General features: G+C 52.8%; 4 protein-coding genes across 4 annotated transcripts; 2 read left to right on the top strand and 2 right to left on the bottom strand.

The window, feature by feature from the left end:
• Positions 1-3,132, top strand: J4E92_005095 (uncharacterized protein; the record flags this gene model as incomplete). The annotated part of the gene is made up of 4 exons (XM_051496479.1): positions 1-81; positions 148-702; positions 749-1,483; positions 1,543-3,132. The coding sequence occupies 4 exons, from the start codon at positions 1-3 to the stop codon at positions 3,130-3,132; spliced, it is 2,961 nt and encodes a 986-aa protein (XP_051353199.1).
• Positions 3,133-5,976: 2,844 nt separating this feature from the next.
• J4E92_005094 (uncharacterized protein) lies at positions 5,977-7,019 on the top strand (the record flags this gene model as incomplete). Its single annotated transcript, XM_051496478.1, has 3 exons — positions 5,977-6,175; positions 6,231-6,913; positions 6,975-7,019. The coding sequence occupies 3 exons, from the start codon at positions 5,977-5,979 to the stop codon at positions 7,017-7,019; spliced, it is 927 nt and encodes a 308-aa protein (XP_051353198.1).
• A 792-nt stretch (positions 7,020-7,811) lies between these two features.
• Positions 7,812-10,942, bottom strand: J4E92_005093 (uncharacterized protein; the record flags this gene model as incomplete). The annotated part of the gene is made up of 3 exons (XM_051496477.1): positions 7,812-9,120; positions 9,169-10,643; positions 10,691-10,942. The coding sequence occupies 3 exons, from the start codon at positions 10,940-10,942 to the stop codon at positions 7,812-7,814; spliced, it is 3,036 nt and encodes a 1,011-aa protein (XP_051353197.1).
• Positions 10,943-11,456: 514 nt separating this feature from the next.
• Positions 11,457-13,507, bottom strand: J4E92_005092 (uncharacterized protein; the record flags this gene model as incomplete). Its single annotated transcript, XM_051496476.1, has 3 exons — positions 11,457-11,693; positions 11,765-12,519; positions 13,054-13,507. The coding sequence occupies 3 exons, from the start codon at positions 13,505-13,507 to the stop codon at positions 11,457-11,459; spliced, it is 1,446 nt and encodes a 481-aa protein (XP_051353196.1).
• Positions 13,508-16,584: the final 3,077 nt, after the last annotated feature.

Below are 16,584 nucleotides of genomic sequence, written 5' to 3'. Positions count from 1 at the left end.
ATGGGTGTCTGGAGGCGACAGAATGGCGAGAGTGGGACTGATAAGTTTCTCGACTTGATTGCGGATCCGTTCCAAGGTGAAGTAAGTACAGATCGACGACATACCATATGTTTACCGTCGCGCATACGCATACTGATTATTGCGTAGATCCAAGAGAACTCGATTTACGCCGCTATTGTCTATTCCTTCGTTATTTCCGGTCTGCTGGTCGTGGTGTTCTGCTTCCTTCGACCCCGCAACTCGCGAGTCTACGCGCCACGAGCGAAACATGCCGATGAGAAACACCGACCGAAGCCCTTGGACAAGAAGCCATTAAGTTGGTTGTCTGCGGTTAGGGATGTGAAGGAGCAGGAGTTGGTGGACACTATTGGCCTGGATGCGGTCGTGTTCCTACGGTTCCTTCGAATGCTCCGGAACATCTTCATCGTGTTGACGGCTGTTGGTTGTGGCATTCTGATACCGGTCAATGTTGTGGGGGGTTCGCCGCTGTACAAGCAGTGGAAGGAGATACCGACACTGATGAAGTTCACTCCTCAGTATATCTTTGGCAGGAAGTTTTGGGCGTACGTTGTCGTGGCGTATATCATCCAGGGGACTGTTTGCTTCTTCCTCTGGTGGAACTACAGGGCCGTTCTGAAGCTTAGGCGCGCGTACTTCAATACCCAGGAATACAAGTCCAGTTTGCATTCGCGAACGCTACTGGTAAGTATCACTAATACATTCCAGGGATGAAGCTGACATCAGACAGCTAACACACGTTCCCGAATCATCGCGGACCGACGCTGGGCTTGTCGAGCTTGTCGAACAGGCAAAGCCTATCGACAGTATACCCCGGACAGTTATTGGACGCAATGTCAAGGATTTGCCCAAGCTAATTGAGGCGCATGATGATGCTGTCCGCCTGCTCGAGAAGCATTTGGCTGAGTACCTAAGTAACCCGAATAAGCTACCCGCCAAGCGCCCGACGTGCAAGGCTATGAAAGACGATCAGGCAGTCCATGGCAAAGGAAAACTAGATGCGATCGATTACCTCACGGACCGAATATCCAGGCTGGAGACGACGATCAAGGAAGTGCGGGAGGGTGTCGATATGCGAAACCCGATGCCATATGGATTCGCATCCTACGCACACATCGAGGATGCGCATGCAGTTGCGTATGCGACGAAGAAGAAGGGCCCCGCTGGCTGCGATGTTTACCTTGCGCCGAAACCCCACGACCTGCTCTGGCAGAATCTTCCTATGACACGGAGAACTCGCAGGATACGCGCCTTCTGGGACGGCCTTTGGGTCGTCTTGTTCACCATCGCCTTCGTCGTGCCCAACATCTTGACTTCGGTTTTCCTGTCAGACTTCTCCCACTTGGGACTCGTTTGGCCAGCGTTCATGACGAATCTCCAAGCTCATCCCACTGGCTGGGCGATTGCGCAGGGTATCTTGGCTCCTTTGGTACAAACTCTAATGTATATGGGAGTACCCGTGGTGGTTAGTATACCCGCGAACCTTACTTGACCTGTAAGCTGACATGATATCCCCAATTCTAGTTTCGACGACTGTTCACGCACTCTGGCGATGTATCGAAGACATCCAGGGAACGCCATGTCACTGCTCGCCTCTACTCCTTCTTTGTGTTCAACAACCTCCTTGTCTTTTCCGTATTCGGTTCGGCCTGGCGGTTCGTGGCTGCGGTCATTGCTGCCCAGGATCAAGGCGTGTGGGAGGCCATCCAGGACGGTCATCTGTTCACCAAGGTTATGACTGGCTTGTGTAATGTGTCTACATTCTGGCTTACCTGGCAAATGCAACGCAACCTCGGTGCTGCTATCGATCTCTCGCAAGCTTGGATATTCGCTTGGTCCTGGATTCAGCGTACCTTCTTCTCACCAACTCCGCGGGAGCTCATCGAACTCAGTGCACCGCAACCATTCCCATATGCCGACTACTACAACAACTACCTCTTCGTATCGACGGTTGGTCTCTGCATGGGCACACTACAGCCTATCATCTTCCCGGTGACAGCCTTTTATATTGCCATGGATTCCGTCTTCAAGAAGTATCTGCTTCAGTACGTTTTCATCACCAAGACAGAATCGGGTGGTAGATTCTGGAAGCTCCTGGTCAATCGCATGCTTTTCGCGGTTTGTTTCACAAACGCGGTCATCGCGTTGGTTGTTGGAGCAAACGGTGTCGGGTCGATTGATTTCGACAATGTTCAAGTGAGGACTGGTAACATGCTCTACGCAATGATCCCATTGCCGTTCTTACTATTCGGCTTCAAGTGGTACTGCAGGCGAGCTTTCGACGACAAACTGCTGTATTACTCAACGCTCCCCTATTCCGATGTCGAAGGCTCTCATTCCGTGGATCACCCGAAATCAAAGAAGAGCACCAAGGTCTCGTCCCGCTATGGTCATCCTGCGCTCTACAAGAAGCTGCTTACGCCAATGGTCCACGCAAAGTCTCAGCACCTCCTGAAAGAGGTATACGGGCACCGTTCAAATGCTGATCGTGACATCTTCGATGCACCTCACCGCCGTTCGACCGACCGTGCCATGCCATCCACACCAGGCTACGATCGATTTGGCGACTACTTCATGACCGAAATGGACACTCACCAGCCAGGCAAGCATGCGACTGGTGGAACGGAGATGCCGCACATGGAAGTGGTCACCGAGTCAGAGCTCGACTTTGAGAACTTCAAGAAGCGTGCAGAGTTCCGTGAGCAATTTGGAGGTGACGGGGAGCTATACGGCCGACCCGAGGACATGTCAAGGCCTGGCACACCATCTACGTTCACAACGCTCACCGAAATGGGTCCGTATGGACGCCGGGACTCACCGTCAGGGTCGAGGGCGTCAAGTCGAACAAGACTAGGAGATAAGGAGGAGCTAGAACAGGGGACAACATACGCTAAGGGATACCAGAAGACGCCGCGACCTGAGGAAGGCTTCGAAGAAGTTGGCATCGATGTCGACATTCCGGCGACGCCGTTTGACGCTGACGCCGTATTACACGGTACGACTAGCCGTCAGCCGCTTGTCAGTGCGGACGAAAGGGATGGTGGCGTGGAATATTTCAACCGTGGACCTCAAGAAGAGGATACGAGTTATGAGCGCTTTAGACATGTTGGATGATACTTGATAGGATAGACAAAACACTATATCTAATCATAATGTTTGTATAACTATATGAATGGCTCCAAGATACAATGCAGTGTGATGTCAGTCTATTCTTCCGAGAAACATGCAGAGACTGGCTTCCATGATGCTTCCAATCGCGTCCTATCCCGATCCACTCACCCTGTGGTGGGTAAGCACTGAATCTGGATCCGATGGTATGTCACCGGTCACTTCGTCACCATCGCTCCCACGTGGACAACAAGACCGATGTGAGACCTAGTGAGTTTACCTCTCCGAGAAATCGAGAAACGAGAAAGCCACCGGTTACAGTAATGCTGAGTATGTGATTGGTACACGTGAGAAGCAATAACTATCCAAACAAAGAGCTTCGTCAGCACAAGATCCAGACAAAGAGCGTCTAAGCCCACGCCGTGGAACACAACACGACAGTAGTAAGGCCGACACGCCAAGAGCGGGAAGGCAGCCCGAGGGGGACACGGGATGAGCAGGAACATTGGCGAGTGTACGACATAATACTCCGCCTCCGCCCACCCAAAGCTGGGCACACAAGTATACAAGACACCACGACGCTGCCTATGCGACAACAAGACCGACCAAGACCGTCGCATGAGAGGAGAAGGCGCCTCGCAAGCATAAGCCCGAATGCGACGGACCACGTGGAATCACTTGGCAGGGTTCTTGTGAGAAAGAAGTCGACAAAGCGCGACGTTCCGACGATAAGACCGATAGTCAGGTCATTTTGTACAGTACCTCGTCGACGAGACTGAATATAGTGCCAAGATCGGCATGGTGATGCTGGGCGTGGTGTTGCAAGCAGCAGCGCTATAGGGTTGGCTGGTCACTGGGTTTCCGCGCGGCTCGCCGTTACAGCTAAGGACAGGGAAGGGGGAGGCTTGCGTGCTTGGAATGCGGAGATTTCAAGGTTGCGAGTCGGACCGCGTCGTTTGGGTCAACGGCCGATTGTCGAGTGGGGTGAACGGCGGCGATCTTTGCTCCTTGCACGTGTACATGGTGGTGATCTTGGTAGTCGGGAAAGTAAGACGGTTAGTTGGGGTGTGTGTGGGAAGTGGTATGACTGTGATGGAATGATGATGGTGGTTGTGGCTACTGCTCAGGCTCACGTGGCGCGCAAGCTTACCGCGGCCGGCCACCTGCCGTATCCGTATCCGGTGCCATGGGCGAGCAATTCTGTTCACCATCAAGCAATATCACCTCCATACGCGCCATCATCACGGCTTGGCGTCCGCGTACGCCGTGTACTATATGTATCTTTGCCTGCCAAGCCCCTCAAGATATGCCTCACGACAGCATCTAGATGTTGGTTTTCGGCCTGGAGGCGCAACGAGAAACGCATTGGAGACTCGCCTCCCTTTCTTCATTGCCTCATTTCGAGTTAGCCACGCACTCACGATAACCCCGCAGTTTCACAAGTGGACTGATCTCGCGAGTGTGAAGAGCATGTGGGCGAACGCTTGATCGGTTTGATCACAACCTGATACAGTAGCAGCGGTGTGCGACCTATCGCATCGACGACGACTTTCGCTCTTGGTTCGGCCACTTGGAAACCATGGATAAAATACACCAGGCTGCGCATCCCTGTCGCACGTCGTAAAGCAGAGCCTCGAATATGCCTGGAGGGCTTCGCCAAGCGACGTGTCCAGAAAGCGCGCTTTCTGCAAGCGTTTCAGCTCCTTCGGGGTAATTTGCTACTCAGTACCATCATGTGGCGAAGCCAGGTCGACGGCTTTTCGGCTGCCTTGCTTTGCAGTGCTTGGGGTTATTTTGGAGAAATCACACGATTCTTGGACTTGGCGCGCGAGAATGTGGAGAAAGTTCTTGGACGAAGGATTGGAGTAGGTGGTTATGTCGACTAATTATTTCAGGGTTTCTTGCGCAATTGGGACAACGGTGCATCAGCATCATTCGGCACTGTACCGATGAACCTTTTTTTGGGCACAGATCTCATGGCTTTGCTATCTGTCATCTCAGAGCACGTCCAACTTACCCGTCAGCATAGGGTCCAACATGGACCTTGCTCGCTTCCGACAGGCAGGACGGCTGTCAACGTCTCAGCATACCAAGCAAATGTCACAAGTCTTGACCCCTGTTTAGCCCCTCAATATTGTTCTGGGCGACTCCTTAACCACATACTCGACTTGGCACCTACCTGTAATGGAAATTTCCCGCTCCTTCCTCGCATGTCTTGTATACACTGGCCAAGAAACGGCGTTCTGGAGGTCTCTTGACGTATGACTTGGTCTTCTTGGCCTGCGCGTCTAGTTTGCGGAGGATTTTCGTTGCAAGGTAGAGACATGCGACCGGCCGGAACGAGTTTGAGCGAGGAGCGTTTTTGTACAGCATTGCTCATGGATTGTAGGTATATCTTGTGCTTAGCTCTGCATCTCAAGCCTTCTAGTTGACATTCTAGCCGCCTTTTCCGTTCTTCCATCTTGTTCGTTCTAATACGGTCCGTTTTTGCCGCCGAACTCCTCCTTGTACCTACTTTCTCTTTGGCTCAGCCTCCAGGTGTTCGGGCTTATTCGGGTCTTGTCCTTCTCTTGCCTTTCTTGTAATACGACTAGGTTGATCCTGTCTTGCTCTTATACTCCACATTCGTTCGTGTTGCACGGTCGATATCAGCATCCGCTACCAAGGCATCTTGCGCGTACTCTTGTCTAATCTCTTGTACTGAGGCATACACGATCTTGTCTTTTTGCTTAAGAACGACCCGTCCCGCAGTGTGTTTTGGAAACATCAGCAGCAGCCTTTCACATTCCTTCAGTGTTCTTTTTACAGCACCCTTCACTCTTTACAGTCCAGTCCAGTACATCGCTCATCATGCTTTTCTCCGCACTCCTCCTTGCGTCGACCGCATCCGCGACCTGCCTTCACGGCCTCTCCAAGTTCAAGCGCGCAGACACCGTTGAGGTTAACACCTTTGGTTATGGACCCATGAACGGACCCTTCAACTGGGCTTCGCTTGCTCCTGAGAACGAAGCATGCAAGTCTGGCATGAACCAGTCTCCCATCAACATTGGTATGTCTCTCTAGTTCTCAATTGCCCAAAGATCTTCTACTAATACCCTCACCAGATGCCACCATCACCGCCGCCTCAGGCCGCCCCGTCCTCGACATCCCCGACGCGGAAGTAATCTTCGAGAACCTCGGAACGACCATCGAAGTCGTCGTCAACGGCACAACCAGCTACGCGGGCACCAACTTCCGCCTCGTCCAATTCCACATGCACACCCCCTCGGAGCACCACATCAACGACGAATACTTCCCCTTGGAGATCCACATGGTGCACCAGGGCGTCGACGACGAAAGCCAACTCGCCGTCATCGCGCTCATGTTCGAGATCTCCTCCGGCGACTCCGCATCCATGATCCAATCGCTGTCCTCCTCGCTCGCCGACATCGCCACACCGGGCACCAAGACCACCATCTCCTCCGGCATCGACTTCACCGACGTTGTTGAGACGCTCAAGACCTCTGATATCCAGACGTACAGCGGTTCGCTTACCACCCCTCCTTGCGCCGAGGGCGTCACTTTCCTCATTGTCAAGGACCCTCTTCCTGTCTCTGTTGAGGACTTCAACGCTATCAAGAAGATTGTCAAGTTCAACTCCCGTTTCATTCAGAACACCCTCGGTGGAGAGAACATCTTGGAGATTGGTGCTGCTGCTGGTAACACTTCGATGCCTCCTGCTCAGAACTCTACGCCTCGTGCCACCAACGTTGAGATCAATGCTGATCTGGGCCTTCTTGATGCTAAGGTATGCTCTTCCCCTTCCTGCAATGCTTTTGTTGTATAACATATACTAATTCGTTCCTCAGGTTACCGTCGGTACTCCTATCCAGAGGCGTGTACGCAAGTACTAAATGTAATATTCCTTTCTCCTTAGAAGATTCTGTTGCATGGTTGCGGAGTGAGTGGTGTTGTAGTGAGTTGTGGACAACTCAGATTTCATTTCGTCTTTGATTATTTCGCATTTACACAGAGAGTGGTGGGGTGATACCAGCTTTCCTTTTTCTTAGTCTACTAGATCATGATTTAGATAAGACTTATTATTACAGCAATGTAACATTTTGTGCTGCAAATTCTTCCCTCTCGACGATTTCTGCGCATTTGCTAATTGTAATTTCTTTGGTCGATCGAACGATATCCGCATAAACAGTATCAGAGATGTCGTTGAGGTTGCTTTGTTGAGTGTAGCTTGTAGTGATTGAATGACGGATGGCCGCGATGAACCCTGCAGCAAGCGTGAAACAGAGTGACACCGGGGGAAGATGAATACCTATCTAAACTTAACAATCTAAAAGGTCGCGTTGCGTCATGATCTTATTGACTTTCATTTCAATACTGATCTAGACTGTGATGCACTTGTTCAGTCTCTTCCTTTGAATGAGATGTAAACATTATAGTCTAGATTATTGGACGCGCGTTCCATTGCACGAGAAGTCAAGAAGACGGTATCGACGCATGCAAGGAAGAAGATGTAGAAATTGTAATCTGACTTTAAGCTATCCTGTTTTACCAACTCCAGCAATGCAATGAACAAATCCAAAAGATCCCACTGTGCTCTGCCATGCGCAGATCCCACTCGCTGGGCAGTCTCGCGCAAACCCATACTACAGCTGCCTATCTTACACTGCAGACTACCGTCTACGTTCCTAATCGTAGCCAGGATCGCCACTAGGTGCCGGCGTCGCAGCATCCCAACCGCCAGGTGTGGGTGCCGCAATACCATATCCACCACGCGACGTGTCACCTGGCGTAGGCGCAGCGTAGTTGCCTGGAGTAGGAGCATCCATGGGTGGGCCACCAGGCGTAGGCGCAGAGTAAGCACCATAGCCACCAGGAGTAGGAGCAGCGTAAGCGCCAGGTGTTGGGGCGTTGTAAGCACCAGGCGTAGGAGCAGAGAGACCGCCAGACTTCGAAGCGGTGTTTCCAGATGATCCACCCCAACCAGGTGTGCGGCCGCCAGAGTTGAAGCCACCGTACTGGGTACGGTTTCCATCATTGCCGCCGTATGCTGTCGCTCCGCCATATGATGTGGCGCCTCCGTATGCAGTTGCGCCGCCATATGCAGTTCGGGAGCCATCGCCGCCTCCATAAGCAGTCCGTGATCCGTCTCCTCCGCCATACGCAGTGCGTCCGCCATCTCCACCCCAACCAGGCGTTCGACCTCCAGCAGCGGCACCACCTCCCCAACCGGGTGTGCGACCACCGCCGCCGCCACCCCAGCCAGGCGTACGGCCACCACCACCAGAGTTGCCCCAGCCGGGTGTACGTCCGCCAGCTGCACCGCCGTAACTTGTCTGACCACCAGAGAAGCCTCCACGTGAGCGGTTGGGGAACTTGCCTCCCATTTCGACACTGGCGCCAGTGATGGGATCTTTGATAGTCAGGAGCTCCTTCTTCACCGAGACTTGCTTGTTCTTAGTGTGCAACTCGATACGGGCTTCGTCGTTCATGGTATCTTTGACAATACCCAACAGGCCCTTGTAGGCACCCTTTCGGATGACAACCGTTTTGCCAATGAGCTTGTCACGGCCAAAAGTGGCACGGGGTGGTGGCATAGCAGTCGCGTTGCCGTTCGGGCCTGCATTCAGGGCAGGGTTGATGCCACTAAGATCTGGGCCCTGTGCTTGAGCGCGACCACTCTTTGCTGCCATGGTAACAACGTTGTTGCTTCGAACCACGAAGATGCCCTGGTTCTCGACGAGCTCGCGGTTCCGTACGAAAAGTGTGCCTCTGTGGATGTATAGAACCTTGCCTTGACGGCCTTCGCCTCCATACTCCTTGACGTCGTCCTCGTGGCGGATTTCGGATCCGTCGCGGTCGGTTGCTACAGCATGCTTGTTCCTCCCCACGATTTGCGAGACCTGTGTATGGAGGAGTGTGCGGACATCGCCTTGTTGATCGACAATTCGTAGGACTTCGCGATCGACACGAACGACGCAACCGATAGTTGAGGCACTGCAGAGTGTTAGTTCGTTGTCAAGGTATCGGAAGGAGATAACTTACTCAATCTGTACAAAGTCGTAGAGATCAAAGTTGGAGTCAGCACCGACGTTTGCCGAATCAGCAGCGCGCTTCAGGTCTTTACTAAAGACCGTGATTTCCTGCTGAGTGGAGTCGCAAAGCAAGGTGATCTTATCATCCTTGATTCTAGTGACTAGACCAACTTCGTCGACATACTTGCTGCCACCGATGACCTTGACGTGGTCACCGTCGCGGAACAACTTGCGTAGCGTCTTGACGGGTGCGTCGATTCTTCTGCCGCGAAGATCGCCTTCGCTGACACGGAGTGTCAGGATGTCGCCTATTACTGTGACGGTGGTACCGCGGATACCCTTCTGTTCACCGGTGTAAATCTCGACGTTGTCTCCTGCAGCGAAGGCGGAGCCAGAGTCTGCGGCCTTCTGCGCGGCCTGGACAGCCAAAAGATCCATGGTCTCGGTACCATCCGCGTTTTGGATTGCGAAGAACTGCAATTCCTCCATCTTGGGGTTGACCTTTTCAGTGCTGACCCAGTTAACCTTGACTTCCTTGATCAGGAAGCCGTTCTGGTAATCCTCGCCCTTGTATGTGTATGCCCTTTGGTTGCCAGATCCGGTCATGCTAAGATGCTTCATGTGTCGCTTCTTCGCTTCGGCTTCGTTGAAAAGCTTCGCAGGTGGACGCTCGACCTGTCGACCGAAGAAGCCGCGCTTGCGCTTGTTGTCGGCGGCGGAGTTGATATCCTCGTTCAGGCCGTAGTCTAGACGTGGCACAAGTTGTACGACACAGTCAAGACCGTTAGTCGAGACCTCAACGACCTTTGCGAGATCGCCCTTGTATGTGGGGGGACGCAGCATGCGCACGAATTTGCCAACCTCCAACGGCGCACGCTTCTTCTTGCGCAGCAGATCTGGACGCTCCTTTGGAGGAATCGAGAACTGACCAGAGCCCATGAAGACGTTCTGTATGCCCTCGATCAACTCCACCACAGCCTGCTTCGAGTCGGCCTCAACGTAGAGGAAACCAGACTGGGGTCCAGTGGGACCTCGCTCAAAGGCCGAGTAGACCTGTACCGGCTGACCTGTGCGCATCTTCTCGTCGATACGCTTCTGAATAGACATTATGATCTCGCGCTCCTTTCCAGGACGGCACTTGCAACCCCAGATAGACGGATCGTCGACTGTGGGTAGGGCCAGGGGAACGGCACCGGCTCCACCGCGGCGAGTGCTCTGCATCTCACGCCGCCTGTACTTCTCGTCGAACTCCTTGGCGAGCTCCTCAACGTCCTTTTGTGCATTGACTTCGCGGCGCATGTCAAGTTCGCGGTGGTGGCGGTCGTCGAGATCGGCGCCCGTGGGCTCGAGGAGATCATCGGGGTGGACTTCATCAACGCCCTCGTCGTCACCCTCCTCTTCTTCTTCCTCATCCTCATCGACTTCGGCTTCAACATCAATGAACATGTTGCGCTTTGCCTTCTTTCTCCGCTTGGCAGGTCGGGCCTAGGACAGTCAGTAATTAGACGGCGCGAATGAATGATGGGACCCACGACAACATCCTCGTCGTCCTCATCTTCTTCGTCATCTTCCTCGTCATCATCATCGTCGAGATCTATGCCGCCCCCCTCTTCATCCTCGTCGTCGTTGCCTGTCCTGTTTGGCGCATCGACTTCGTCCTCTTCGTCCTCGTCTACGGGCCTGCGCGAGGCCTTGGTTGTTGGCGCGACGTCATCCTCGTCGATTTCAGGCGCGGGGTTGAAGTCTTCTTCTTCCTCTTCGGGGTCGCTGCCGTAGGACGCCATGATTATCGATGCGTGTGGTGATAGAGGAGCGTGTCCTTCTTAAGAGCTGTCGCGAAGCTCGGGGGTGTGACCGCGGTGATCAAGCGGACGTGAGGGTGACGTTATCCGCTGATCGGTTCTGAAAGGTGAGCGCGCGATTGGAGAGGAAGAAGGAGAAAAGTAAGAGCAGACGGCGAGCGTCGAAGTTGACGGGCTATGTTTTAAACATGGGAACGTCGAACAAGGCCCGTCCAAAGAAACCGCGCTAAGCCGGCGCGCCGCGAGGGTCCGTGCGCTTTTGATGGCCTCGACGCCACGCCTCCAGGGTGAAGCATCACCAACGCGTGGACTTCACCCCTAAAGCGATACAGATATAGTATGGTCACGATGGCCTGGATGAAAGCTGCAAATCTGCATGCTTGACACGCCCATCACGAGATCTACCTAGGTACCATCAAATAGGAGATCGCGACCTACTGCCCACAGAGGATCGCGTGCAGTCGACATCTTGAGTAGCAACATCAATATCTCGATATCATAACCTTGCCTTCTGCTCGGTCTCATCCGCTTCTGCTTCACTTATCCTTATCACAGCCCTTCCCCAAGCTTTTCGCTCTCTCACGTCCTCGAGCGCTCTACTAACCGCCTCCAACCCCCAATAATCCTCCTTGTATATGACAGGCCGAATCTTACCATCCTCAACCAACTTCATAAAGCCGTCCCAAACATCCTTTGTCCTCTGCGGATCTCTCCTCCCATCTTCCCCGAACCGCTATCGTGAGTTAGCACACGAGACGAGAAGGTAAATCCAAAGTGCAGGACGACCACGGAAGGCAAACTTACATAACCGAACACCGCAACCCCCTTTAGCAAAATCTTGTTGACCTTCAGGTTCTCCATCTTACCTCCTCTTGCCGCAAACCCAACAACGACCAACCTCCCCCGATACCTCAAACACCTAATCCCACTCTCCACAGCCCCAATCCCATCATACACGACATCCACCCCCTCCCCACCATTCCCCAACGCCTTAACCCTCGCTTCCCACCCCTCCTGTCTATAATCAACAACCTCATCCGCACCAACACTCTTCACAACCTCAGCTTTCTCCTCACCCCCTACGACAGCAATAACCCTCGCCCCAACCGCCTTCGCAATCTGCACAGCCATGACACCCAACCCGCCACTCGCACCGAGCACGAGGGCAGTTTCCCCGGCTTTGAGCTGCGCAACTGAGATCAAAGCGCCGTAACTCACCGAACCGCTTGTGCCAACGGCGCAGGCTTCAGCGTTCGTCCATTGCGAGGGTACGCGGCGGATGGAGGGTTCAGAGACGCATATTTGCTCTGCGTAGGCGCCTAGGCCGCCGCCGAAGACGCGGGTGCCGGGCGGGAAGGAAGAGGAAGGGGGGCTATGGGTTATTATGCCGGCGTATTCTGTGCCTAGGATGAAGGGCGGTTGGACGTGTCTGCGGTTGTTTTGGTGCAGGCCTTGGGCGTAGAGGAGGTCGACGTGTGTTACGGCTGCGTGGGTGATTTTGATGTGAATATCTTGCGACGATTTTGAGAATGGATTTGGGATGGTGGAAGGTTTGAGGTCTGTCACGTTCTGTAGATTGTCATGGTTAGGGAAGATGATGTAGATACTTAGATAGGTGGCTTACAGAGACGAATCTGTCGATGTGGATGGCCTTCATCGTTGCAGATTAACACATGGAACGTCAATTCCAATTTAGCGACGTATCCTTACACATTACAAGTTGAAGCATTGCAGTAAACAACGAGAATAGTACATGCACCATATGCATGCCGGGAGATCGACGCGTCTACGGGTGTGGGGTACAACGAGTTGCCGAGGTTTGACTGGATGCGCGACTCTGATGAAGCGGCAGCAACAGAAACGAAGATTGTGAGACAATGAGCAGTTGTGATTAGAGGGGATTATTCAGTGATCCGGTATTATACATGCACTCGATTCTCTTGCCTCGCTTGATACGCTAAAATCTGCCATGCGAGGTTGCCATCCACGAACAAATACAAATACAAAATAAGAAGCGCAGAAGCTCCCAGTGGAGCCCTCCCGCATCGCGAAACCATTTCCGCGTTTCTGTTTTTAGCCACGCATTCACGTACCCGGAGCTTGATCATCCACCTGCCCCAGCGCCATGGACGCCTCATCGCGGGCCTTCTGACGCCGCATGTGCCATTTCTCAACGTCCGACATAGGTTTCTTGGCCTCGAACGACTTCCGACCCTTTTGCGCCGCCATGTGAGCTTTCGTCCAGATAGCCGCTATAGCGATGAGGGTGACGAGACCCAAAGCGGTCCAGTATACAATGTGGAACTCCTTCAACAGGTGCTGTCCCCCCGTCGCCGCCGGCGCCTTCTGTTGTAGAAGCGTGCTCGGTTCGGGATGAGATGCCGCCGTCATGGGGATTTGCTGTGGTCTGATGACGGGTCCGAGAAGAAGGTTTGAGATCGGGGCTTGTCGACCGAGGATGCTGAGGAGCTCTGTCATGGATATGTTGAGGCCGCTGCTCAGTGCGTCGAGCACAAGCATCTTGTCGAGTTCAGGGTCCTGAGACATACTGCCGTCGCTGAGTGACTGCACCTGTTAGCGCGTGTTTGTAATGAGCTGTCATAAGCTTGCCTTATCAGGTGGTGTCTACGCAATCGATCATGCGTGAGCATACAGTTGTCAGGTTGGCTACTCGGGGAGACTAAACAGAGCTCTGAAAAGATACGACAAGGGAGGAGCCACCTCGGTGTCAGACCACTTGCTTGTCGTGACGGAAGGAACCAGCGCGATCGGTGAGATCGATTGTTAATGAATGGGGAAAGAGCTACCACATCGGCCATCCAGTCCCAGACAACATGCTGGCATTGAGGACATTATTGTTCAACAAGCCTTCTGAGGGCAGATAGTCCATCAGATCTTCGAAGCCCAGACTGTCGATATCGAAATTCCACGTGGTCGGATCGGCGAATGTTGGTTGAACCTCAGAATCTAGAGGCAGCTGTTGAGTCGCACGGTCAGTGTCCGGCATGGAGATACCAGCCGTATTGCCGGGAATATAGGGACAGGTTTGGGTGGTTGCTGTGTCCACTGATAGTGTGGACCTTTGGCTTGATCCATCTCTGAGCTTCTCATACTCTGCCATAAGCGACATGAGCAGACGCACGCCGTGCACTGCAACACTTGACGTGTGAAACAGTTGCAAGCACCTGATGGCTCGCGTGACATGTAGATGGCACTCTTGTGCCTCCGCGTCTGCTTCAGCACGATGAAAGAGCTCCAGAATGAGGCAAATACCTGCGGTGATGATGAAAGCTTGTTCAACCCACCACTGCGGCTCTTGCGCATCTCGAGTGGTGTACAAGCTGATGAGACTCTGCGCTGCGCTCATACAAGCCCACCGGCTGTATGTGTAGCGGACGTCCTTGAAGCTCTTGCTCAAGAAGTTTTGATGGACTGATGATACGTGGCAGAATTAGTATAGATCTTTGCACAATCTATGATGGTGAATACTCACTCATAATGATCTTATGATGCGTCGATGCGTGGTGCAGCCGCTTCGCCCAAACGACCCATTGTGGCCAACTGGGATCGTGCGGTACCCGAGGAAGAAGATATTTTGGCAGCTTCTCCGTACACAAAGTACGCATTTCGCCATCAAATCTGAGGATTGTGGCATATTTGATAGCGTCGTCTTTGTCCTCGAGTTCCACCATAGCGTTGTGAACGTCGAGAAGTAACGCAGCGCAGTCAAAGGTCCACTTGGCGACACCTACGATTGTTGGAATTTCTGTGTCGGCGACGGGCGTCATGGTTTCTTCGTCTAATTCGCGTGGCCTTGTGCTCGTGAAATGCCGCCATTGGAGTGTCAACGTGTAAGAGGCGGATGAAGTACAACACAGCCTAAAGAATAGATGAGTGAATTGTTCATGAATCGCCTGAACCGCGCTGTATACGTACCACTCCTGACATACAGTCCCATACCAGACCCTGCGGCCAATTTCACGCTCGATAAATGCTTCTTTCTGTCTTGCGTCCAGTTCAGTTATCCTATCGTCGTCTGGATGGGGCCCAAGTCTGCTCGATCAGTTACGAGAGTCCGTATCTCAGGAATCTATGCCACCTACTTGTGCAAACCAAGCCCTTTCGCAATGACTACCCCCACACTACGGAGAGCGATCCATTGATTACTTGAACCAGCTAGATGTTCATACGCGTGCATGATATGAATTGTCTGTACCGAGTGAATACTGTATTGCGATGTATAATTCCCAAGGTTCAGGCATGAGATCGATGCTCCGCCCCATACGCGTGCCAGCTGGACTTTGTCGTCAACCGAGAAGCCCCAGGACGTCGAAGCTATTTCTGAAGAGCCAATGATACTGGATGAAAGAATTGCGACTACAAGATTGGAATTAGTAACTTTAGTATCGACCGAGAAGATTGAGTCTGGTCACCGTAACCTTCGCATTGATGGCATATCAAGTGAGGTAGGCCTGCATCATTCGAAATGGAGGTAAACTTACACAAGAGGGCTACCCATGTCCAGTCAAGGTCTTGAAGAGCAAGCTCACACGACTGACCATACGCTTGAAGCAGCTTCTTTCGAAAGCTTGGCCCATGGTAGATGCCGCCGTGCCAGTACATCATGTACTGTTCGTAGTACTCCACAATAAGCATTAACTTTTCTCTCTGCGGCAGAATTGACTGCAGGTACTGTGTCTCCACTATCCTCGCTGCAGCCGAGTAGCAGCTCGCAATAGAGGTCGACCCGTTCGGTCTATCTCGTGGCGATTGTTTCGACCGGGCGTAAGAGAAGCTTTTGTCGAAACGGCTTTGATTGGCGTCTGCATCTTTCTCTTCCAATATAGCGCTAATCGTCATGTCGGGTAAACCGGTTCGCCAGACTGCTTCCTCATGCGGCTCGTTCCGACCCGATTGAGACCCTGCCGTTTGTGGATGGATTGGGGGTAGCGCGACCTGAGCATTTGCATCGGGAGACGGGCCAGATGTAGATGTGTCGCTTGAACCGGCTGCCGAAAGCTTCCGGGGATATTTGCGATGAACATTTGGGTTGTATCCGTTCACCCATTTGGTCGTGCAAAGATGACCTTCATTGTTCTGCACGCATCTTGTGCAAGGTGCCTTTCGATCGCATTTCTGCCGTCTCTGAGAGCACCGCGTACAGGTTTGGCGCTGCTTGGGCATGATAGGCTGCTCAGTAATCTGTATGTGATAGGCCTATGCAGTCGTACAACACCCTTGGCTTCGTCTTTTGCTTGTTTGGTGGCACTTGTTTGTACGACTACCTAGGTACGAAGGAACGAGTCTCAAGGTCGACGGGTGTTTTTAAGCGAATACAGATCAAAGTGAGTAGCGTGCAGTGCGTACAACGGCGGAAGGTCATGAAAGCTGATGTACGAGGCCATGTGCGAATCGTACAAACCTTCGTACAACGAACAGCCCGTGCTTCCTCAGACTAGACGCTCAGACCACGCTTCAGTGTGGGTAGGCCGATGATTAACGTTTGCCCAGAACCTTGGACGCGTCGACATGGTTGATATGTGTAGTGACAGAGTGTAGGAAGCTGGGTGTTATCATGAATCGACGGTCCGTGCACTCAACCCACGGACTCAGTTCGGAGTTAA

The sequence above is a fragment of the Alternaria infectoria genome (assembly GCF_024043175.1).
Source record: "Alternaria infectoria strain BMP 0036 chromosome Unknown scaffold_7, whole genome shotgun sequence".
Taxonomy (NCBI): domain Eukaryota; kingdom Fungi; phylum Ascomycota; class Dothideomycetes; order Pleosporales; family Pleosporaceae; genus Alternaria; species Alternaria infectoria.
This window is presented reverse-complemented; position numbering and strand designations above follow the sequence as displayed.